Source organism: Octodon degus, unplaced genomic scaffold, assembly GCF_000260255.1.
Source record: "Octodon degus isolate 3935 unplaced genomic scaffold, OctDeg1.0 scaffold00029, whole genome shotgun sequence".
NCBI classification, from domain to species: domain Eukaryota; kingdom Metazoa; phylum Chordata; class Mammalia; order Rodentia; family Octodontidae; genus Octodon; species Octodon degus.
Window position 1 is genome coordinate 13,497,611 of NW_004524605.1, and position 21,558 is coordinate 13,519,168.

General features: G+C 49.6%; 1 protein-coding gene across 1 annotated transcript in view; it reads right to left on the reverse strand.

Annotated features, from left to right (window-relative positions):
* Adam19 (ADAM metallopeptidase domain 19) overlaps positions 1-21,558 on the reverse strand; it is a 97,361-nt gene that overhangs the window by 7,193 nt on the left and 68,610 nt on the right. The window contains exons 9-21 of the mRNA XM_023713135.1: positions 20,412-20,578; positions 18,214-18,298; positions 16,767-16,906; positions 14,756-14,933; positions 13,478-13,567; positions 10,306-10,501; positions 8,859-8,967; positions 7,341-7,542; positions 6,166-6,243; positions 5,960-6,068; positions 5,030-5,171; positions 3,939-4,023; positions 3,447-3,671 (exon numbers count right to left, since the gene is read on the reverse strand). Of these exons, the coding sequence (XP_023568903.1) occupies positions 3,447-3,671; positions 3,939-4,023; positions 5,030-5,171; positions 5,960-6,068; positions 6,166-6,243; positions 7,341-7,542; positions 8,859-8,967; positions 10,306-10,501; positions 13,478-13,567; positions 14,756-14,933; positions 16,767-16,906; positions 18,214-18,298; positions 20,412-20,578 (1,806 nt within the window). The remainder of the gene's footprint in view (positions 1-3,446; positions 3,672-3,938; positions 4,024-5,029; positions 5,172-5,959; positions 6,069-6,165; positions 6,244-7,340; positions 7,543-8,858; positions 8,968-10,305; positions 10,502-13,477; positions 13,568-14,755; positions 14,934-16,766; positions 16,907-18,213; positions 18,299-20,411; positions 20,579-21,558) is intronic.

Genomic DNA, 21,558 nt, shown 5'->3' on the forward strand with positions numbered 1-21,558 from the left:
GGGAGGGGGGAGGGGAGAAGAAAGGACAGGAAGAGAGAGAGAGAGAGGTGAACAGAGACCAGTCAGAAAGGACACAGGGGCACTGATAACAGAGGTCACACTGGGCTGAGGCGCCAGTAGGACCTCTGTGGTCCAGGTGAACATTCACTATTTTTTTAAACAAGATCACATATTTACAACCTGGACAACTAAAAACTAAATTTAAAAAGAAGCCAGATGTTTTCCCCACATGGGTTGGCCATGATTAGCACGATAAACAGGGAATTTTTGTGGGTTGCTAACGTCACCTCCATGCGTCTGTCCTGCACAGGGCTTTCTCTGCTGACCTTCCTCGGCAGCAATACAGCCCCTGTACAGCCCTTGGCCTTTGGCCCTCTCATCCTAGTCCACTCTGTCTTCCCAGCCCTGCTCTAATCCACATCACTTCTGCCCTTACTAGGTGGGTGCTACGCTGTCTCCAACCCACCAAGGAAGGAGGCAGTGGCAGCGGGTGTGGGCCTGGGCGTGCTGACACCGCTTGGGCTGTCAGGACCAAGTGCATATCCAGAAAGCCCTAGACATCAATTAGATGGATATGTGTGCTAGTCAAAATTCTTGACTATTCAGAATTATTTATTTCTGCAGTAGTCAATATACTTATATTTATTTACATTTATATTTCTTCTGTGATTGGAAAGAAATAAAAAATTTAAGAGGCAAAGAATGGTTCACTGTCAAGGAAAGCGAAGACAGCTGCAGCAGAGGTGGGGCTGCAGAAGGAGGCTTTGGGCTTGTTATCTGAGCAGAAGCCTCAGCATTTGGGGCTGGGAGTGTAGCTTAGTGTACCTGCTAGCATGCACCAGCTCCTGGGCTCCATCCTCAGTACTGAGAGGGAGCAAGGGAAGGAGGAAGGCAGGGAGGGGACTGATTCCGTGTTTGGCTCTTCTTCCTGAGAGGGCTGCTAATGGGCATAAAGGTGGGCACACGGCAGGCAGGCAGGCCAAGAGGGCAGGAGCAACGCAGAGAGCCGAGGTTTTCTATGACAGATTCCTTGGTGTCAGAAAACTGAGGGCAGACACTAAAGCTCAGAACAGGAGACCAGGAAATCCAGGTGACCAAAGAGCCAGGAAATCCAGGTGACCAAAGAGCCCCGTTCTCCAGCTCCCTCCCTCCCCCAAAGTACAGTACCATCCCCTCCCTGCCCCAGCTTTGGACACCCAGCTGCCTGGAGCCAGGACAGAGACCACTCAAGGAAAGCGAAGACAGCTGCAGCAGAGGTGGGGCTGCAAAAGGAGTGGTTGGGGGCTTGTTATCTGGGCAGGAGCCTTAGCAGTCAGCATGGGGCCTCCTAGGTCTGCGCCCTTCTGTGTGCTACCTCTGAGGTGGCCCAGCTCAATGCTCCCAGGGGCCTCATGGCACTGTTTCCTGGGAGCAAAAGCAGCCCCTGACCCGCTCTGGCCACAGTGCCCTTCCTTGAGGGTGGCATCTCGACCCATCGGGTTGCCCGAGCCAGCCACTGGGCTGCCAGCCCCTGCTGATGTCCTCCGTGTCCATTTCCCTTTATGCATTTCTCCCCAGCTTCTCTCTGCCACCCTGCCCACCTCTGTGGGAGCCACGGGCTCTTCAGGGCAATGCCTATGCCTTTGAACCAGTCTGCCCACCTGCCTTAAGAGTGGTGCTTTCCTTTTCTAAAATTGTTCCTCGAACTGAAGTGTAACATAAATCACATAAAAGGGGGACAATATGTAAATACACAAGAAAATTCTCAACAAGTGAATGCATATTTGTTGTCCCACCCTGGTCAAAAGTTGGAAGACTAACAGACCTAGAAGCGCCCAGAGGTGCCTCCCAGCCATGACACCTTACTCCTGTCTCAAGGAAGCCTGAAGAAGTGATGATCCTTGTCGCCATCAAGTCCCATCATGCCACGGTGCTCACTTCTGTCCCCTCCTCATGGAATGCAGACCAAATTCTCGACCAGGGCTCTGTGGCCAGAGCACAGCCAGCCCCACCAGCGCCTCCTCCCTCTCCAGACGCATCTCCCGGCCCCTGGGGCCCAGGCAAACAGGGCTTGGAGCTCCTCCACATGGTGGGCCATTTCCCACCACAGAATCCCACTATGAGGTTCTCCACCAGCCCTCACAGCCTGGGTGACTCATGTTCCTTCTTTAGGGCTCAGCTCGAACGTCAGCTCTTCAGGGAAGCCTTTCTGCCTTTCCCAAAGAGGTTGTGTCCTGTTCCCTTGAGCCCCTGAACCTCCACTTCCTAGCACTTGTCGTGGCTATAACTACATGCGCATGCATGTGTCCTGGGGGCTTTCAGCTGCCCCCTCTCCAAAGCAATCAACACCACTCGCTGGCAGGTGTGGAGCTGAGAGGCTGAGGCAGTGATGCCCAGGGGTCAAGGGCTGGCTGTCCCACGCAAACACTGTGCCATCTCGGAGGAGTCCTCCAACCCCATGAGGGTAGGAATAACTCAGAGCCCCCTCTGGGGAAGAACGTGGCTGGGCCCATCTTGGCCACAGCCTCCTCTCTGAGCAGCGGCCTCTCCTGCCTGTCCCTGGAGAAACCACACCTGTGCCTCAGGAGTAGCTGTGCTTGGGGTCTGCGTGTGGAGCCGCCTGTCATGGCTCAGGCTTCCTGCTGGCATCCAGAGAGACCAGGAGTGGGGGAGCAGGAGGAACTTCGGTCATCTTCCCCCTCAGTGCCCCGGGGGAACGTGGAGTGAGGCTGGCAGTCCCCACGCCTGGGGGCAGCACCCAGGGTGGCTTTCCAGGGGGCTGTGGTCGGAAGGCCCTGCTCGCTCTGCCTCCAGCACCTCTGCCCACCCGTTTCTCTCCACATCTGTGCATTCCTCCTCCTTCCTTTCTCTCTGATTTGGGCCGAACAGCTCATGCCCTCCCAGGACCTCAGCCTGTGGCCAGACTCAGAGATAAGGTCTCTGAAGAGTGACTGGTCTAAATCGAGGCCATGAGGGTGGGCTCTTGTCCAACCTGGCCTCCTAAGAGGAATGCATTTGGGCACATGGACACCACTCAGAGACACAGGAGACAGATGGCAGGCCATGCGAGGACACAGTGAGGAGGCGGCAGCACGCACCAAGGACAGAGGCCTCAGGAGAAGCCAGCCCTGCCAGTGCTTGATCCTGGACCTCCAGAAGTGTGAGGGAAAATTTAAAGCTGCCGTTGATGCCATGGTTTGTCACAGCAGCCTTCGAAAACCACTGCACCCCGGTCCCCTCCTTCCTCTGCCTTGCTCCCTGTGAGTCCTTCCCCTCCCTTCCTGCATGAGCTTTCCCGTCACATCCCTGCCACACACAGGAAGGCAGGACTACCGGTTTCACAGCAGAGCTCCAGACTCTAACGTGCCGCAAGTTCCCTGGATTCCCCAGCCTGCAGAAAAAGCAGTCAGCTCTGACCATGCCTCATTCCCGGCCTCGGACAAGGCAGGCACAGAAAATCCACTTACCTGTGAGAGGATGTAGTTTGGAGCTGGGGGCACAGGCCTGCTTGGCGGGGGTTTCCTGGATGATTCCTTTCTCTCTACTTGAGCTGTGGACCTTGAGGGACCGCCATCAGTCCTGCTTAGAAGGGCTAACCGTGGTGTAGGCAAAGCCCCACTTTGCAGAAAGTCTGGAGGGGGTGGAGGTGGAGGCTGGGAGGGCTTCCTCAGCACTTCCGGGGTGCTGGTCACCTGTGTGCACAAAACAAGGAAGCAGCAACGCGCTCAGATCTCAGGTGTACGCTCTGAATCTTATCAAGATGGCTGGGGAAGGACTGACAGGTGGGCCTGTAGGCTAGGATCGCAGGGGTCACATGCAACCTTACAGGTAATCAGGGGACGACAGGATCAACAAGCATAATAAATGGCTTTTATTATCAATCCCAGGGCTCTTAGTAAAGTCCAGAAGAGACCTGAGGGATACAGATGGAGCAGAGCTCCCAGGCCCTGGGCCCTTACCTTTCGCTTGCCTTGCGGCGTCTGCAGCTTGAACGTTGGGTTGGCGTGGCCAGTTCCACCACCTGGAGACACCCTGAAGGGACAGCTGGAGACAGAAGAGGGGAGGTGGGCAGGCTCAGCAAGTGGACTGATGGAGTCTCTGAGCACTTGCCTCAGGCCTACTCCGAAGGAAGAGAGACTGGCCTCTCACACCCCATCTTCCTGGGCAAGGGCACTGTGTGTGGCCTTGGAGAGCTCACAAGGAAAGAGTGAGCCTCACACAGCGCAGAGCTTTCTCAGAAGCCTCTTTTTACCTGCTGAAGAACTTCGACCCCTAAGCAGACAAAGGATACGACCAACCGTCAGCCAACCCCCCTCAGGCAGGAATCCAAAAAGACATGAGATTTAAATCCCTCTCAAAACAAGTGTAATATAATAGAAGACTCAAAAATATACACCTTCAATAACCAAAGAAATGAATCACTTAGGAAAAATATTGATTTTCTTACTGGGTTGATTATCCAGCCCCCACCCCTTTGACTTGGGCTAGTCACCCCTTTTCTTTTGCCTAGCTACCCATTCCTTAAAATAGGGGGTGCAGGGTGTGATGGTGTTCACTAGTAATCCCAGCACTTGGGAGCAGAAGCAAGAGGTTTGCCACAAGTTCGAGACCAGCCAGTGCCACATGATGTCTTCAGCCTGAACTACATAGTGAGACCCTGTTTCAAAAAACCTAAATACATAAATAAAATTTTTTAAATGGAGGGCAAACTGCTTAGTTAAAAATGTCAAATTCTGTATTTCAACTTCAATTAGTTAGAACATTCTGTCTAGGATTTTAAAGGGATGAACACGCTCAATAGAGATGATCTACAGTGAGATCATTTAGTAATGTCTGTCACAGAAGACCTTTTATAGAGAGATCATCTAATAATGTCTGCCATGGTCACAGGGCACAGCACGCAGAAGACGAAAGAAATGATCATGTACCTCACATTCATCTTCCTGAACTAGAACCACTACCAAAAACCTTATCATTAGCACTGCTCACAGGCAGCATGGCATACAGAAGGGTCACACATCCTTTGAGTCCCTCACACATCCTTGCATACCTGAACTGCTGCATCAGCTTGGATGGCAGCACGGAGGGCTTGAGCTGCGCCAGCTTTCTGTTCTGTCTGCAGTAGCAGATCAGCACCAGGACGACCAGCAGGAAGATGGCACTGAACACGCCAGCGATCACAGGACCAACACCTTCCAGAGGAACCCAAGGGAGAGAGTTAGAGGCCACTCAGGCCTCTAACTACAGCAAAACACACAGTCCTGCTGCTTCCTCAGACATTTGATTCTCACTTTATGTTATACTTATCTTAAAACTATAAAAACCACAAATTATATACTACCAGGATATCTCGTAGGTGCTAAGTACAGATGTTATAACATACATGCCCTATAGCCACTTCTATTTCATTGAAAAGATCTCTTTAGAGGCAGGAAATTCAAGCTCTACTATGGTTTGCCCACAGTTTTCAGCCTGAGCCATGATTTTCCTGGACGCAGAACATGGAGAGATTTACACTGGTCTAAGACTAGAACTCTCACCCTTGATCCACAATTTCACATTTGGTTTCACCAAAACTGCCCCAATGTTCTCACAAATTATAAATTTAAACATGCAAGGACATTTGCTCTAATGAGACATACTTTTATCTGCGCTTCACCTTAGGATTTGTTCCTTGAAAGTTTTTTCTTTTCAAAGTACTAAACAAGTAAAGGTTCAAAGCCAGAGGCTGGAGTCAGCGATTCCCACTAAGAAGCCCAACCCTTTCTGTGCCTGTTTCCTCATTTCAGTCTTGTTCATGATGATCTTCAAGGGCCCAGAAAAGGACTCTGAGTAGTCACACCCCTCCCTTCAAAACAGAGGTGACCAGTTAGTGCCCTGGGGGTGTGGTTGATCTCTCCCTCTACAGAGTGCCACCTGTCCCCGGGGTGCCCACCCCTCTCACAAAAGCAGGCAGAGGCTACAAGCAGCCAGCACTCACTGTTGGGGGGCAGGGGCCCACTGTCTATGCTGCCCCCATGGCCAGGCGTGTCGCAGGAGGGCGGGGCCCAGCCTGGGAAGCAGTGGCAGTTTTGGTTGTTGTTGCAGACCTAGAGCGAGGGTGGGGTAGAGGTGTCAGCCCCAGAGAGCTCCAGGTGTCACCCCCATTCTGCCCCATGCACGACACCAGCCCCCAGGTGCACACACCCCGTGACCATTGCACTTCTTCTCACAGCCTGCAGTCTCAAAGATGGAGGTGTTCCTGCACTGTCCCTCGAAGCAGACCTGCAGTGAGAGGGAAACACAGACATCAGCGTGACACAGGGGACACTGGGCAGGAGACAGGCCAGGGGGCTGTGCACCCAGCAGGGCAGCCCACTGGGGGTGGTAGAGTGGGAAGTCAAAGAGCATTTGTGATTAGACAGAGAGGGCAACAACTATATTGCTAAAATATCATATTTAATACCTGTACAATGTTATATATAACTACTATATTGGTGAGTTAAACTATTCACCTGCCAATATGTACCATTTTTAAAAAAAATTTATTTATGTGTGTGTGTGTGTGTGTGTGTGTGTGTGTGGCCAGCTCAGCCCACCAGGGGGCGGGGCAGGCTGGCATGTGGTGCTGGGGGATTGAACCGCGGTCCCTGTGCTTTGCTAAGCTTGTTCTAAGTAGGTGCTTTAGACCACTGAGCCATCTCATCAGCCCAATATGTACCATTTTACCATTTAAAAATGATTCTGAAGCAACGTACACTGTGCTGGAAAATATACCAAGTGCTTCATATGTTTTCTACTTCCCTATCATAATTAACTATGGCATACTTGCCAGTATTTCCCTGAAGACTCCCTAACTTAAACCATTTTAATACAGATGATAACTAATGGGAAGCGAGACAATGTGAATAGTGAGCCCTCTAGGTGCCTTTCTTACATGACCTGAACTAAGCCTTAGCCTGCGATGACTGTGTGGATTTACCAGATTGTAAATCCAGATTGCACTGCGTTGTGTGGATTTACCAGAATTAATTGAATGGGTCCCTACTGAAAGGCACAGAAGTGGTTATTACTTCAATTAGTAACAAGTGTAGTTAACATCGCTGAAAATACATCTTCACGTACATATGCAAGTGCAAACGTGGGCTGTTTCTAAGCGGTAGAAGTGACGCGCCCTATCAATGCACTTGTATAATGGTAGCAAGCCAGTGTGGTCAGGAAGGCTTCTCCTACTCTCACTAGGTGTTCCGCCCCATAGTTCTCTTCCTTTCATAGAAGGAAGCTCAGAAGTCGGGGAGGCTGGGATTTGAGCCTAGGCTTTGTGTCTCGGTTTACCCTTTCTGCAGCTCATGTCCTATGAGGGGGTGGGGGAAGGGACTCACGTGGTTAAAGCCACACTTTGTCCCAGTCATCACCAGTCCTGGGTCCAGCATGTCACCCTCTTCAGGACCTCGGTAGACATGGGTGCCCCGACATTGGATCTTCTTCCCATTCATGACGATGGTGGTCTCAATGGCTACTGCGTTGGACTCCAGGGGCAGCTCTCGAGAGCTCTGACACTGGATCTTCCCACACTTGGCATCCCTGTACACGTGAGGGAGATGGGGACAGAGAATCAGAGGCCGGGCCCCATGCAGCTTTAGTACTCCTGGCCAAGGCAGCAGACTTGGGGGAGATAAAGAAGAAGTCTGGGGTAACGTGGATGCTGTGGAGGTCCACCAGGAGAGATCCCATGGGGGTTGGGATCAGGAGATGGAAGGGACTTCATGTCTATGGGCAGCTCTAGGCAGGGAAGTGGTTTTGGCAAATCCTAACTTCAAGCACACTTGCGTGACCTCGGCTGTCTGTCCCTGATGCTCTCTCTACTGCCACCCATCCAGGCACGCCGACCAGACCTGGGCTAATTTGACTCCTCATCCTCCCTTGCTCCTGAATTTAAGCAGCTTTTGAGCCCTGTGCCCTCCCCTCCATAGCCACTGCAGTTCATACCATGTTACTCTGTGGCCCGGGCTTCACGGACCTGCTGCTTTCCCTACCTCTGGTCTTGCCCTGTCAGAGGGAGTCTGTCTTCTGCTGTGTTTTCACACCCAAGTCCAGACCCTCACCAGTCATTTCAGAGGTTCAGATGCAGCCCCAGCATGCTGTCCCCATGCATCTCACAGCCCCCTCTCCTTCGCATTCCAAAGTTATGCCCTAACTGTATCAAGTTGCTATTAGCTCTTTCAACTGCTAGCTCTTCTCCAACCACTTCTCTCACTAGACCACAGTTATCACCCACCAGCACCTCGCCCATCCTGTGCTTCTACTTCAGGCTCCATTCTAACCTCAGGCGGAGTGGCTCCTTCTACATTTTCATTAGCACATGCTATTATTTATTAAAACCTTCACAAACTCAGCACTGTGTCTTGCACTGTAAACACTCAATGTATAGTGAGTAGGTAGACAGACACATGGACAGATGATGGATGGATGGATGGACAGACAGGGGTAGGTGAAAGGACAGGATAGGGGGATGAGTGGGTGGATGAATAGATGAGTAAGTGGATGGGTGGAGGGATGGATAGTTGGTTAGAATGAATGAGTGAATGAACGAATGAATGATCTATTCAGATAAGGGCATAATCAGCATTCTGTAAATGATCCATGAGAGCCCTGCTCTACAGTATGACAGCCCGCAAAGGAGGGCTGACCAGCTTTCTAGGAAGCACTGCCACCCACACCTTCTCTCTGACCTCTTCAAGCCTGAATGCTGCATTGTAAACCACAGCCTAAGAACAGACACAGGCTTCCACGCCTCCTGCCCCTGCCAGCTCTGGGGCCATCGTGCTGCGGAGCAGGGTGGCCGTGAGCAGGGCAGAGCAGGAGCGAGCTGGCCACTGCCCCTCCCACGGGGCCTTTACCTCATGTTGCACTTCTTGTTCTGCCCATGCACGTCTTTCCCACAGTTTCCAAACTCGTCTCCTGCTACGTTCACCTTCTCAAAGCAGAGATCTGGGGCAGGCCGGGCTCCTGGTGCATGAGAAACAGTGCGAGTCAGAGGGGGCTGACCCAGGCCCCCAAGGGCCAAGCCAGCCTTGGCAAGCCGGTGGGGTCAGGGAGGCTTGTCCCACTCCTGCCACGTGTCGTGCCCCATGTTCTCTCCAGGACCAATTGGAGAGCATGTTTGGTGTTTGTGGTTATATCCTACCAAGGATCTGTATCTTCGGGGGCTCGTATGCTATACCTACTGTCTCACTAAACAGTGCTGTTGCATTTCAGTATTTAGCAATAGGTCACGGAAGGAGGAGGCCGTGAAGACGTAAAGAACATCTTTGGAGCTTTTCCTTAGCGCCATCCCGGTCCTCCTACTCCGTGTGCTGCTAAAGCAACAGTTAGTGGGGAGCTTTCTAGAAATAACTGTGTTTCTGTATTCTGCATCCTAGATACAGCCTGGGTGTGTCTTCTAGAGATAGCCTAATAAAGAAGGACGTATATTCTATTTATATTCTCTCCACTGTTCTGTGCCTCCCATTTTCACTTAGGTTGATGTGGGAGATGCTTTTACTCCGTGTACAGAGCCGCCTCCTTTCATTAGCCATGAAGCACTGGATTGTGTGGATTTACCAGAATTAATTGAATAGGTCCCTACTACAAGATTTTTATTATTTCAATTAGCAACAAGTACAATTAACATCGCTGAAAATATATCTTCATGTACATATGCAAGTGCAACTGTAGGCTATGTTTCTAAGGAGTAGAATCGATGCACCCAAACAGCACATTTAAACTTTTTCTATCTCCGAAATGCTTTCCACGGTGGGTGCGCCTATCTGATCCTCACACCCTCTGCAGCATCATATTATGGTTGTTGTTGTTCTAGTACAACTTTGTAGTCTGATACATGAAAGATTCCACCTTATATTGGTCCTAATTTGTGGTCCCTTAATGACCTTTTCATCACTTAAGGGCCATTCGCATTTGCTCTTCTTTTCCCATCATTTTCTCCTTTATATCTGGGTTATTGTTACCAAACAGCTGACTAGGAGAACTAAAAGCTCCAAAGGACTGGTTCTTCCTGGTCTCCACCCTGAGTCAACAGGAGGAAGGAGGGGAGGTTTTGTTGTTTTGTTTCATTTTGTTGCACTGGGAAGTGAGCCTAGAGTTTCACACTTTGATTCTCAGTTTGAATCTATTTGCTTCATGGTAGTGGGGTCTGACACGTGCCAGCCAACAGCTCTCCTGCTAAGCTACTGAGGTGGCATCTGGACACTTTTCCAAGCCAAGCTGTTACGCAGCTGGCAGGCGGGGCTGCTCCGTGGTGGGCAGTGGGTGCAGGCTGCACTCCCCACTCCCCAGTTAAGTCCTTACCAGGGCCCCAGAGCTGCCGGCACTGGTCCCGGTAGGTAAGGCACATGCCGCTGTAGCAGTAGGCCTGCCCGCCCTCGCAGAGGGTGCCATCCATCTGGTAGAAGTTGGTGGGACAGAGGGGAGACTTGCCCGTGCAGTACTCTGGAAGGTCACACTGCTGGGCCTGGTCACGGCACAGGGTGCCAGGCGCCACCAGCTAGGAATGAGAGGAAGAAAACAGCCGATGACTTCCCTGTCCTCAGCCTTGCCCGCCGAGACCTCACCCACGTCGCTTGTGCCCAACGGAACTTTCACCACCATTATTTCGCAGCGCTTTTATGCAACCTCTATAGCTCAGATCATCATCAGTCTTTGAATAAAAACAGTGACTAGGGCTTTCAGAGTACTTTTACAAATGTGGTTACTTCCTCTTCATGGCAGTCTTGAGAAGAAGAAGGTAAGAAACAATGTATGTGCAACAATTTACAATTTACTGCAAGCTTTAGTAATAATCAGGAGCTTTACATAGCTCCCTGGTAAATGCCCAGTATCAATATTATTTTACTTCATTTTCTTTTAAGTGTGTTTAGAACAGGTCTATAGGGTCTCACTACACTGATTAGATTCGTAGTGATCCTCCTGTTTTCAGCCTCCCAAGTGCTGGGATTACACGGGCGTACCGCCATGCCCAGTCTCAGTCAATGTCTCAGCACACCCTGGGGGCAGGGCCGGCACAGCACCCGGGGATCAAACCTTGGGTCCCTGCTCCTGCTTAAGCAGGTGCTTTAGTCTGCTAAGCTATCTGGCCAGCCCTATTTCACTTCATTTTCATAGTCCAACATAATATAACTATCCCCAGTTTGGAGATGGTGATGCCTGAGGCTTACAGAGGATGCGCAATGTGTCCAAAGTTACACAGTCAGTAGTAAAAGAGCCAGGGTCACCGTTAAGTGCACACATTCGGCTAGCATTCACACTCCATGTTTGAATTTACAAAGCACTTCAGCACAGATCAGCCCCATCACTGAGCCGAGCACTAGGTGGAATATGGTATACATACTTCTGTGCCTCTCACAATATCTGTAAGAGGGGTGCTGCTATTTGCCAACGTTGCAAATCAAATAATCAAATCAATAGCATACACTGGGAAAAGGGTAAAAACTAAATTTCCCCCTGAATCTTCCAGTAGCCTTTAGTGGTCGAGGTTACTACACTCTTCCCACTTTATAGAAAAGGACCTAGGCTCAGATGGTTAGGAAATTGCCAAAATCACATAGCCAGGACCGGAAGTCAAGGTCTCAGATACCAGGAATCTTTTGCAAGGCTCCAAATGAAATAACTGGGAGTGGGTGAAGTGGTCACATTCTGTGCTTATTCTTGGGCCTGCTCTAAACTTGAAGGACCACTCCAGAGAATACTAGGCCAGGCCAGAAGCTCTTCAAGCTCAACTTGGATCAGGTGGAGAAGCCAAGGACTGAGAGGGAAGCCTTCCCTGGCTCCTGAGGGGCCACACCGCACACAACGGCCCCACAGGAGACAAGGCAGGTGGGCCCTTCCTTGGCTAATCTCAGGCCTGGCTGCTGTCTGAAAGGCCCCAGCTGCAAGGGCGGACAGGAAGAGGAAGCGGAGGCGGAAGCTGAGGCAGCCGCTCGCCCACAGTCCAGGAGAAGGGTGTGGGGACAGAGGACTGGCTCTTCAGCCGTCCACCTGGTTCACGTTCTTCCCTCCTTGGCCAGCAAGGGACCCTGGCCAGCCACCCAACCTCTTTCTGTTCTTTCACCAACAGTTGAGATCCCAGCTCTGGCATGTGGCTATTAAGAGGAACAGCTTATAACAAAGCACTTGAATGGTATCCGGCACATAATGAGAACATGATGAATAGTGGGAGGAACGCAGGTCCCTAACTCCAACCGAAGCTCTGAGGCCAGCTGGCTCCGATTCTCGGTGTCAATATGATCCATATTTCCAGTTACTATAACGTGTGTATATAAGTGTACATACAACATTGTATATATACATAGATACATATGTGACACATGTACACATATGACTACAAATGTATGTATGTGTACAGTTCCATATTCACATTACCTATGTGTACTACATAACCTTATAGCAAGGCCTGGGGAAAAAAACCTTATGACCAAACAGATTAATTTTCAATTATTCCCTTTAGCTGTGATTTTTCTTTTCTGTATTTAGGACAGGGTCTACAAGGTCTACAGGGTCTCACTACGTAGATCAGACTCCTAGTGGTTTCCCTGTTTTCAGCCTCCCAAGAGTTGGGATTACAGGCGCACCACCACACCCTGTCTCAATCGCCATCTCAGCGGTTCATCCCCGGATGGAACCCCAGCCGCTGCACTCTGCCTAAGCAGGCGCTTTAGTCTGCTGAGCTACCAGGTTGGCCCTTAGCTGTGATTTTCAAAGACTATAATTAGCATCATCAATTCAGGTCAAGTTTTGTCATTAAATGTGATAATTTTTTTTTTTCTAGATTTGAGAACTTCATGGATTTCAGAACATGGGTAAGAGACTGTGGGGCTATGTTAACATTAACAGCAACCACCACTTCTCTCCCACATCAACAGCAGGGACCCAGACTCCAGAGGCAGGGAGGCTGGCTTCAGGCCCTTCCTGCCTGTTTCATTCCAGATGAGTTTCCCACACTGCCTTCGCCCCAGCTTCCTCATCTTCAACTGAGGATAATCACGCACATGTCCTGGGCTTCTGTGTGCACTGAACGACGTACCCTGCACCAAATGCTGAGCATAGTGCCTGGGCTCTACCAAGACATGCCTTAATGCCAATCAGACTTATGGAGTTAGGTGCTCAGATAGTATCAAACCTACTGTCTGTAGGCCTGTTTCAAAACTTTTTTTGCCATCCTCAGGCGGCACCATCCTTTGAGGCAGTCTTAATTCAGTGAGCCCCATGGGGGAAAATAGTAAAATTAGTGAAAAGAGCTGCTTCAGTTCCAAGTGTCTGAAACTTGAATTTCCTTTCTCCACCTTCTCACCCCACCCCAGCACTAGGGATGGACACTGGGGCTTCCAGTGTGCGAGGCAAGCGCTCCACCACTGAGTCGCCGCACCTGGAGCTGTGGTGGTGTCACTGCCCCAGGACGGAGGTTGGAGCTGGCCATCACCAGAGCTGCTGGGCCAAGGCTGCAGGCCGGGGAGGGGCCACTCACCTTGCACGCATGGCAGCAGGCACCGTGGGCACACTCTGCCCCTTCCTTCAGGGTGCAGTTGGAGGCATTACAGCAGGGGTTGTTGCATTCCTGAGGGCAATAGGTGGGCATGAGTCTTTGGGGCAGCAGAGCAGAAGTCGGAGCAGGTGGGGGACAGCCTTCACTGCCACCCCTGGCCCCAGCCTGCCCTACACAGCCTGGATACCTTGCCAAGAACTCCAGAACTCTTTGGGAAGACATCTCTTGGCAGCTTTATCTCTTGTGAGTTTATCACGGAAAATATACACAAGCACAATCCTCAGTCACACCACCACTTAAACAACTGCATTCCAAACATGACTTTTTCCCCATGCACCTATGCTGACACTTACTTTGCAAAGTGTAATAGTCACACTGCTCCTAATACAATTCCCTCCTTTCTGAAGGCCCTGGGCTGAGCCCTCTCAGATCCTGATGGCAAGAGTGGTAGCATCTTTAATAGTCCTTGTTTTATTCAGAAAGCTACATGTTTGTGCTGAAAGCATATCACACCTCAGAGATTAGAAGATCAAATCGTTTTACCCACACATTCGATCCTCCCTCTACTGCCATCACTTTCTGTGACTCTCGTATTCTTCCCCAATTTTTGTGCATGGGTTAGCATACATATTTTCACTCTTCCAAAAATAGAGATGAAACAAACCAGTTCCGCTTTCTTGCAGAACAACATGCTTCTGTTAAAAATGACAGTCACGCTGTGTGCTCTGCACAGTTGCTTTTGAAGATCAGGAGGGAAAGCACGCTTGCACAGAGCCTCCTGCTCCCTGTCGAGCAGCCCCTCAGCTCCTCCCCACTCCCCTTCACTCACACCTTCCCCCAGATAAACAGCAGGAGCCTGCTATGTTATGCATCCTCGTAGGGCTCATGCTCAAGTTCATGAACCTGGCTGCCTGGCTCCCACAATAAGGTCAGCACGGCTGCAGGGCCAAGGAGGCCATCGGAGCCCTCCTGGAGGGGAAGGAGCCACTGGATTGTGCTTTCTGGTAGACCAGATGCTCACTAGATCCCCGCCCTGATCCCAGACATCAAAAGTGCCAAACACAAGCTATGAAGGCTACAGCAGCCTGCATCTGGAAGGCTTAGTGACCACACTGTACGTGTGTGTGGGGGTAGGGAGGGTTGGTAGGCATATGGGAAAGGCCAGTGACTAAGAAATCTTATCCATCATATTCCCTTTGGACCTCAGGCTTGGAATGGATGCACATTCGTCCCTCCTGCTAGCACCACTGGGACACTCACCTCTTTCTCCCCACAGTCACACTCCTCCCCATCTTCCAGGAATCCGTTCCCACACCACCGGCCTCCGTAAAGCATCCTGGTGTCCGGCATGTTGGACAGACACATTCCACCTCCTGACTGCAGGTACCGATCGAGCTCCTTCTTGTTGCAGCCACTGAACACCCTGGGGAAGGGGTCGCTGGTGGGGAACAACGGAGGGGAGAGTTGGAGTCTGCACAGCCAGCAGCCAGGGCAGCTGCCAGTTGTGCCGTGAGGCTGACTCTCCCCGGGCCCCCAGAGTGCCACAAACGCATGGTGTGTCTCCTCAGCAAGCTCATCAGTGCATTAACTCAGAACGCTTTCACTCTTCATCATGAAATGCTAACCATCTCATAGTATTTTATGTTCCTTACTCTGTATGGAAAGTAAAGGCATTTGAAAAGAACAGAACCTTCTGTCATTTGAAGGAGTTGTAATGGAGAAAAAAATATGAATGTGTTACAATAGTTCTCAAGCCCCACAGCTGACCTAAACTTCTCTTAAAGCCAGTACCACATGGATATATTTTTTGTTACAGAGGACCAGACCAACAAAAGCCAAGATCATGGCTCTAATTTCTCCAAAGACCAGTGATCTGTTCTCTGTTCTGCAATGTAGAGCACACGCCAACTGAACTCGCCAATTCATAAGTACACAGCACTGACCAAAGAGGGTGATTTCTCAGTCCCTCATCACTGGGAAAAAAAACCCCAAAGCTACAGTAGTTTCCCCTTCTCTGCAGTTTTGCTTTCCATAGTTTTAATTGCCCCCATATTAAATGGAAAATTCCAGAAATAATTTGTAAGTTTTAAATAATTTTTATTATACTACTTTACCATAATTATTTTACTTTATTAAAGTTTTTAATGTCTAATTATACCTGCTTCACAAATTAAACTTTCTCAAGAAAAAAAAACATAGTAAACATGGTATTTAATACTCTGTAGTTTCAGGCATCAGGAATGTCTCCACAGTTCAGGCAAAACAACTGCAGCATGAGCAGGGTCTACAAGGGGAGAGTAACTCTGCTCCCAGTGCTGTAAACCAATTAAAAGCTACTCACAGGAGCCTTTCACACTAAATGATGAAAATTGATAAACAGTTTAGAAATAAATGAGAGTAGGAATTAATATAACTGTCAACCATTTGTCTACAGAGATTAGTGAGATGGGAGAGAAAGGAGGGGACTTAACTGTGGGCTCATAGGGGCCTCAGCACAACCAAGAGAATTGTATTCCATATATCAACATCCTTATTCCTGAGTAACAGACAAGAATGATGACCAAACACAGACACAGCAATCCCAGAAAGCTGGAGCTCCTCTGGGACACACCGGGACATCACACTCCTCAACATGCAGCACACCCTACTGATTCGGGCTGAAGGAACAAAAAGTCCCAACATAGTGCCTTCCAAGGAGAAAGTGAGGTCTTAGAAGAACCCAGTGATTTATGCTGAGTCCAGACCTAGGTGGTGAGTCCTCTGAACAAACTAGAATTGCCATCAAAGGCTCGGGGTTAGAAAATCCTTCATGACTACAGCTGTCTCGACCTTGGTCCTCAGGGGAAGGCACCGTGTGATGACTGAAATACAGTATATGTGGTGCACATGCTCAGTGGTGTCTGGGATTTCATGAGCACTGCATCTTCTGCTTGAATCTGCTCCTTCCACACATTTCTCTTCTTGGTGCTCTCCAATTTCTTTGAGACAGGGTCTCACTATGTGCTCCAAGCTGGCCTTGAACTCACTATGTAGGCCAGGCTAGTGTGGAACCAACAGCAATCCTCTTGCCTCAGCCTCCCAAGTGCTGAGATTATAGGGGTGTGCCACAACACCTGGCCTGGTGCTCTCCCACTTTCTTTGTGGTAAAACCCACATTTTCTCCAACACCATACCAGAGTATTAAAAGAAGTTCCTCAAGGCCAGTTAGAAGGAATATTTGGGTCACCCTGGCCAGGCCTGTCCCCCTCCGTCACCCTTCCTATTGACTCACCCAGTGGCAGCTGCCATGATGCAGCCACCATCCGCAGGGCTGGCAGAGCAGCAGCCTGTGGCATCGTGGGTCATGCCAAAGTTGTGGCCCATTTCGTGGGCTATGGTTGAAGCCACGCCGATGGCATTCTCAGAGTGGTCCTGCTCAGGGAGAGAGTTCCGGTCAAGGGCAAGGTCCAGCACCATCTATCCCTCTCACCCTCAGTCTCCAGCTTTGTCTAAATTCAGCCTTGTGGCTCTCCACTGGTTCCACTATTGAAGGGCAACCCAGGCTTGCCATAGTCGCTTTCTCCAGCAAACAGAAAGCCACGGGCATTACCAGGAGAGCTAGTGGTTAAAAGCTAATGTTTCCTGAGTTCTTAGATGGTGCAGACCATGTCTGTCCCACTGGTGAGCCACTGGACCAGTAAATGCCTTTCCCTATTCTTCCTTGTCACATATGTATCTCTCCAAGACATAGGGCGATGGACAGGAGACAGGGCCACAGGGCCACGTAGGGCAGCCTTGCCCACTCTTTTATGTGTTATACATTTTACGTCCCAGACATGGCACCTGGCATCATGTGTCATTCTTGTCCAAAGCAAAAGCTAAAGAAATAGGAAACAAACCAGCAACCAAATGGTGAGCCGTTGTGAGCACCTACGGCCCCGGTATTTGGGAGGCTGAGGGAGCGGGTCACTCGAGCCCAGGAATTCGAGGCCATTCTGGGCCTTGTCTCAAAAAAACAAAAAATAGAGGCAGCAAAAAGTAATTTCCTAAATATCTATGAGTGTTTCTGGCATCACTTCGTTTAATTCCCATTCTGACCCTAAGAATATAAACTGTGAAATTACCTTTATTATACAACTGAAGGCATCTACTAACTCATTTGAAGCTGTGTAAGTGTTTTCTAAAGCTAATCAGCTGTGACTCTAGAGCCTGGGGTCTCGACAGCTACTTATTCATTTTTGTCAGTAAGTAAATACAGGATGGGTAGACAAATAGAGGGACAGCAGGCTTCCTGATATCCTCTCACAGCTTAGAAATGAATAGCCATAATACTCTCACAATGCCAGAGAGAATTTCAAAAGAGCAATTGCCTATAATTAGAGACATGCCCTTCTTTTGTCCTGGCAATGCCGGACCTGCAAGAAAAGCACTCCAAATTCTCTTCTCTCATTATTCCCCAGCCCCTGGTTTGGAACATAGGAGGGATCTAGATGTGTAGTCATGAGATCACTTCCCAGCTCTCCTGAGCTTGAAAATCAAAAATAAACTACAATAGATGACAATTCACCCCTGGGCCCCTCCATTTCTTAGAACTTAATGACTTCATTTTAAACAACTGGCCTTGATGTCAGGGATTTTTCTTTGGCAGTAATACACATCAGATCCTGCTTTTCACAGGTGACCTCCAGACTCAAGAGGCAGTTTTACTTCCTGAGCGCTGGTGTGCAGCTGAGACTCACCGTGCTGACCCCTCCGGAATGGTGCATGGAGCACATGGTCCTGAGGAAGGCCAGGCCGATGGTGGTGCCATGGAAAGGGACGCCCCTGCGGGAGAGAAGTGGGGGCGGGTGGTCAGGCTGGGGTGCCATCCCCATGTGTCTGCGACTGTTACATGCTCTCTGGTCTCACTGACGTTTCCAGTTCCCTCCCTGGGAGGGAACCCCAGTACTCTGGCCAGCTTTCAGGTCACCACACCTCTCACTTCCTCTCACCTACTCCCTCAGTGCTCCAGGGAAAAAAGAGAGACTGCATGAAAGGTTATGCTTCCCATAGAATGCCCATGCCAACTCCCCGGAAGGAAACGGCAGAGCTTGGAAGCCTCATCCCATGCCTGCTACACAGGAAAAGTCAGAGGGAGGGTTGGGGAAGGGCGGCGCGGGATCTGATGCCACAGTGAATCATGCCCACTTCCCCCAGCTGCCGGGCTGAAGCCTCGCCCCTGGCTCTGCAGGATGGACCCTGGGGAACAGGGCAGGGAGATTAGGCAGCAGCTGTGGGAGGAATGCTCCACTCCCAAGTCACCTCATGGCCAGGGAAGCAGCTGTGTCCCATCGGGAGCCTTGCACAGTACAGCTGGATACAAGCATGAGCTGTTTCTGCCCTTGGCTTGCAGTTTTGACCTCAACCCATCAGTGGCCAGCTATGGTATCCCCAGTTTTAATGCACCCCTCTGTTGGCTGTATCCACCCAAGATAGAGGAAAAGGAATAAATGAAATGCCAGTGTTAGTGTGCATGCCACTAATGTGTCATCTAAAGGATCTCTGGACATTTGTTAGGCGGTACGTGTCTATATGTTTTTCTTCTTATCTAGGCTGTGATATATTTGACTATCTTATTGATTTGAGAATCTCTAGAAACTAGCACAGAATGCGGCACATTACGAGTGTCAAATAGGTGCCGAGCTCAAGGCAGACTTATCTTCAGAGGAACGATCTGCAAAGAAACATGCAAGACACATAACAATTGGTCTGAAGCCCTCTATTGTTTTTTAAACTTAAGCATGTCTCTGAGGAAGTCCTATTGGAAACACAGATTCAAGATTTGGCCTAAAGCATGAAGTCCTCTTGTTCAGGCCAAAAGCTTTGCTAACCAATGGGGACAGGGGTATAGCTCAGTTGTACAGCTCTTGCCTAGCACAGAAGGCCCTGAGTTGCATCCCCGCCACCACCACCAGCAGCACTGCCACCAACACGGCTGTCACAAGTTTTGGTACCCAAAGGCTCTTCCTGGCTAAATGGACAGTCAGAAGCAACCACTCAGAGCCGGGCTTTGGCAGGTGGTAATTCCCACAGTTTCCTGCAGGTCAGTGGCCTATAGGTTGGACATGCCTGGCTTGCTTGAGCTGCACTGAATGAAAAGGAATTGTTGTAGGCACCACATAAAGTATATAATATAGTTAATGTATGTAAGTGATACAATTCCCTCCTTTTACATTTTTTTCTTACAACACAGGCAACACCAAATTCATTGTTAACAGGTTGGACACACCTATAAGGGTCAACTGGGATGTAAATGACTAACTCTGAGAAATATTTAGGAAATGGGTGAAAAAGGGCTTAATATCTCTGTGCATTTTGTTGTATCTGCCTTCAAACGCCTTTGGAAGTCAACACTAATAAATGCCAGTAACTACCCTCAGTGGCACCATGTCTTGTCCTCCTGTGACTCCACCAGTTAGCATGTCTGTTCTCCTCTCCCTAGCACAGATGAACACCCAACCCAGTCCCTCCCAGGGCCACCCTCCCCCCGAGCACATGGCTCTGAATCTGTGTGCCACTGGGTCCCTCTCAGGCATTCAGCACAGTGCCCTTTGGAAGCAAAGGAAGCAGAGATTCAGGAGACCACACCTGCGGCAGGAGATGAGTTCAGACGCCAGAACAAAACCTGTCCACAGGTGGCCATGGCCAACAGCCAGCCACTGCCTGACCACACACACCAGCATCCTTTTTGCTCAATGGCTGCTGCTGGGGTTTTTAATGGAATCTTCCTGAGTGCGCTGGGTCCAGAGCACACGCTAGAGAAACGTCTGCCTACCTGGCCCTGGGATCCAGCAGCACCCATCACTGGGCCAAGACGGCAGGTGCTGAGCACACACACAGCAGGCCGAGGCTTTGCAGCCAAGGCCGAGGCAGCACCCACAGGAGGAGCGCAACTTACGTGATTAGCTGAGCATTGTCGTGGCTCTTCTGGATGAGCAGCTTGCGCCTCCAACTGAGAAATGACAAAAGTGTGGAGTACGGATTCTCTGAAACCTCACACTTGTCCCCATTATTCCACACTTCCAAGCCCACGAGAGCAATCCGAATATTCAAAGATCGGTAAAACTGCAAAGACCAAAACATTGTGGTTTCCATCAATACTATATGGGACTTACCAGTCCCTGCCTAACCCTACAACTCAGAACACAGACTCTAGATTTCTCCCTTGCCCCTGGCTCTGAGGGGAGGAGGGAGCAGGTATCTGTGACATTTTTTCAGAAGGGGAAGATGATGTTCTGAGAGGTTTTCACAATACTCTGGTGGCAGAACTGGGGTATTGTTGCTTAGAGAATGGAAGAGTGAGCTAGGACCTGAAATTGGTTCAAATATATACAGGGCAATAGTATGCAGAAGGGTGAGGATTTCCCCCATGGTCCTCGAGCGGGGGCTGGGTTCAGAGGAAAAACGGAGGGAGATTAAACCTCATAGTACAATAGAAAAAGAAAATTTGAAAAAAAGCTGGTCACAGCTGAGCAATATAATATACACCTACAATCCCAGAACTCAGGAGGCTGAGGCAGATTGCTGTTAGTTCAGGGCCAGCCTGAACTACATAGGGAGGCCCTGTCTCAACAACCCCCACCACCACCCAAGCGTTGTACATGAGCAAGCTCAAAATTGAAATCTACAATTTTCTAATTAACCACTCTTGGTCCAGGTAGCATAGTCCTTATCTTTTTATATGTAATTATAAAAGTTCTCTTGTGTATAGATTTTAAAAAAGAAACACTTCATGAAGCTATAATTTACAGACAATCAAAAACCACCTATTTTGAGCGGTCTACCAATCTTTTGAGTAGGCTTACTAGTGTGCAAACACATTATAACATTCCTGTATTCCTGTTGTTGAGTATGTTCACCATGCCAGTAAGATCTTTCATGTTCATGCATGGCTAGTCTCCATTCTTACTCCTAGGCCAGGTAAGAATTACTCTACTTTCTGTCTCTACAGATTATCTTTTCTGAACCCTTTTCTATTTTCTTTTCCTTCCTTCATGTCTCTCTCTCTCTCTCTCTCTCTCTCTCTCTCTCTCTCTCTCTCTCTC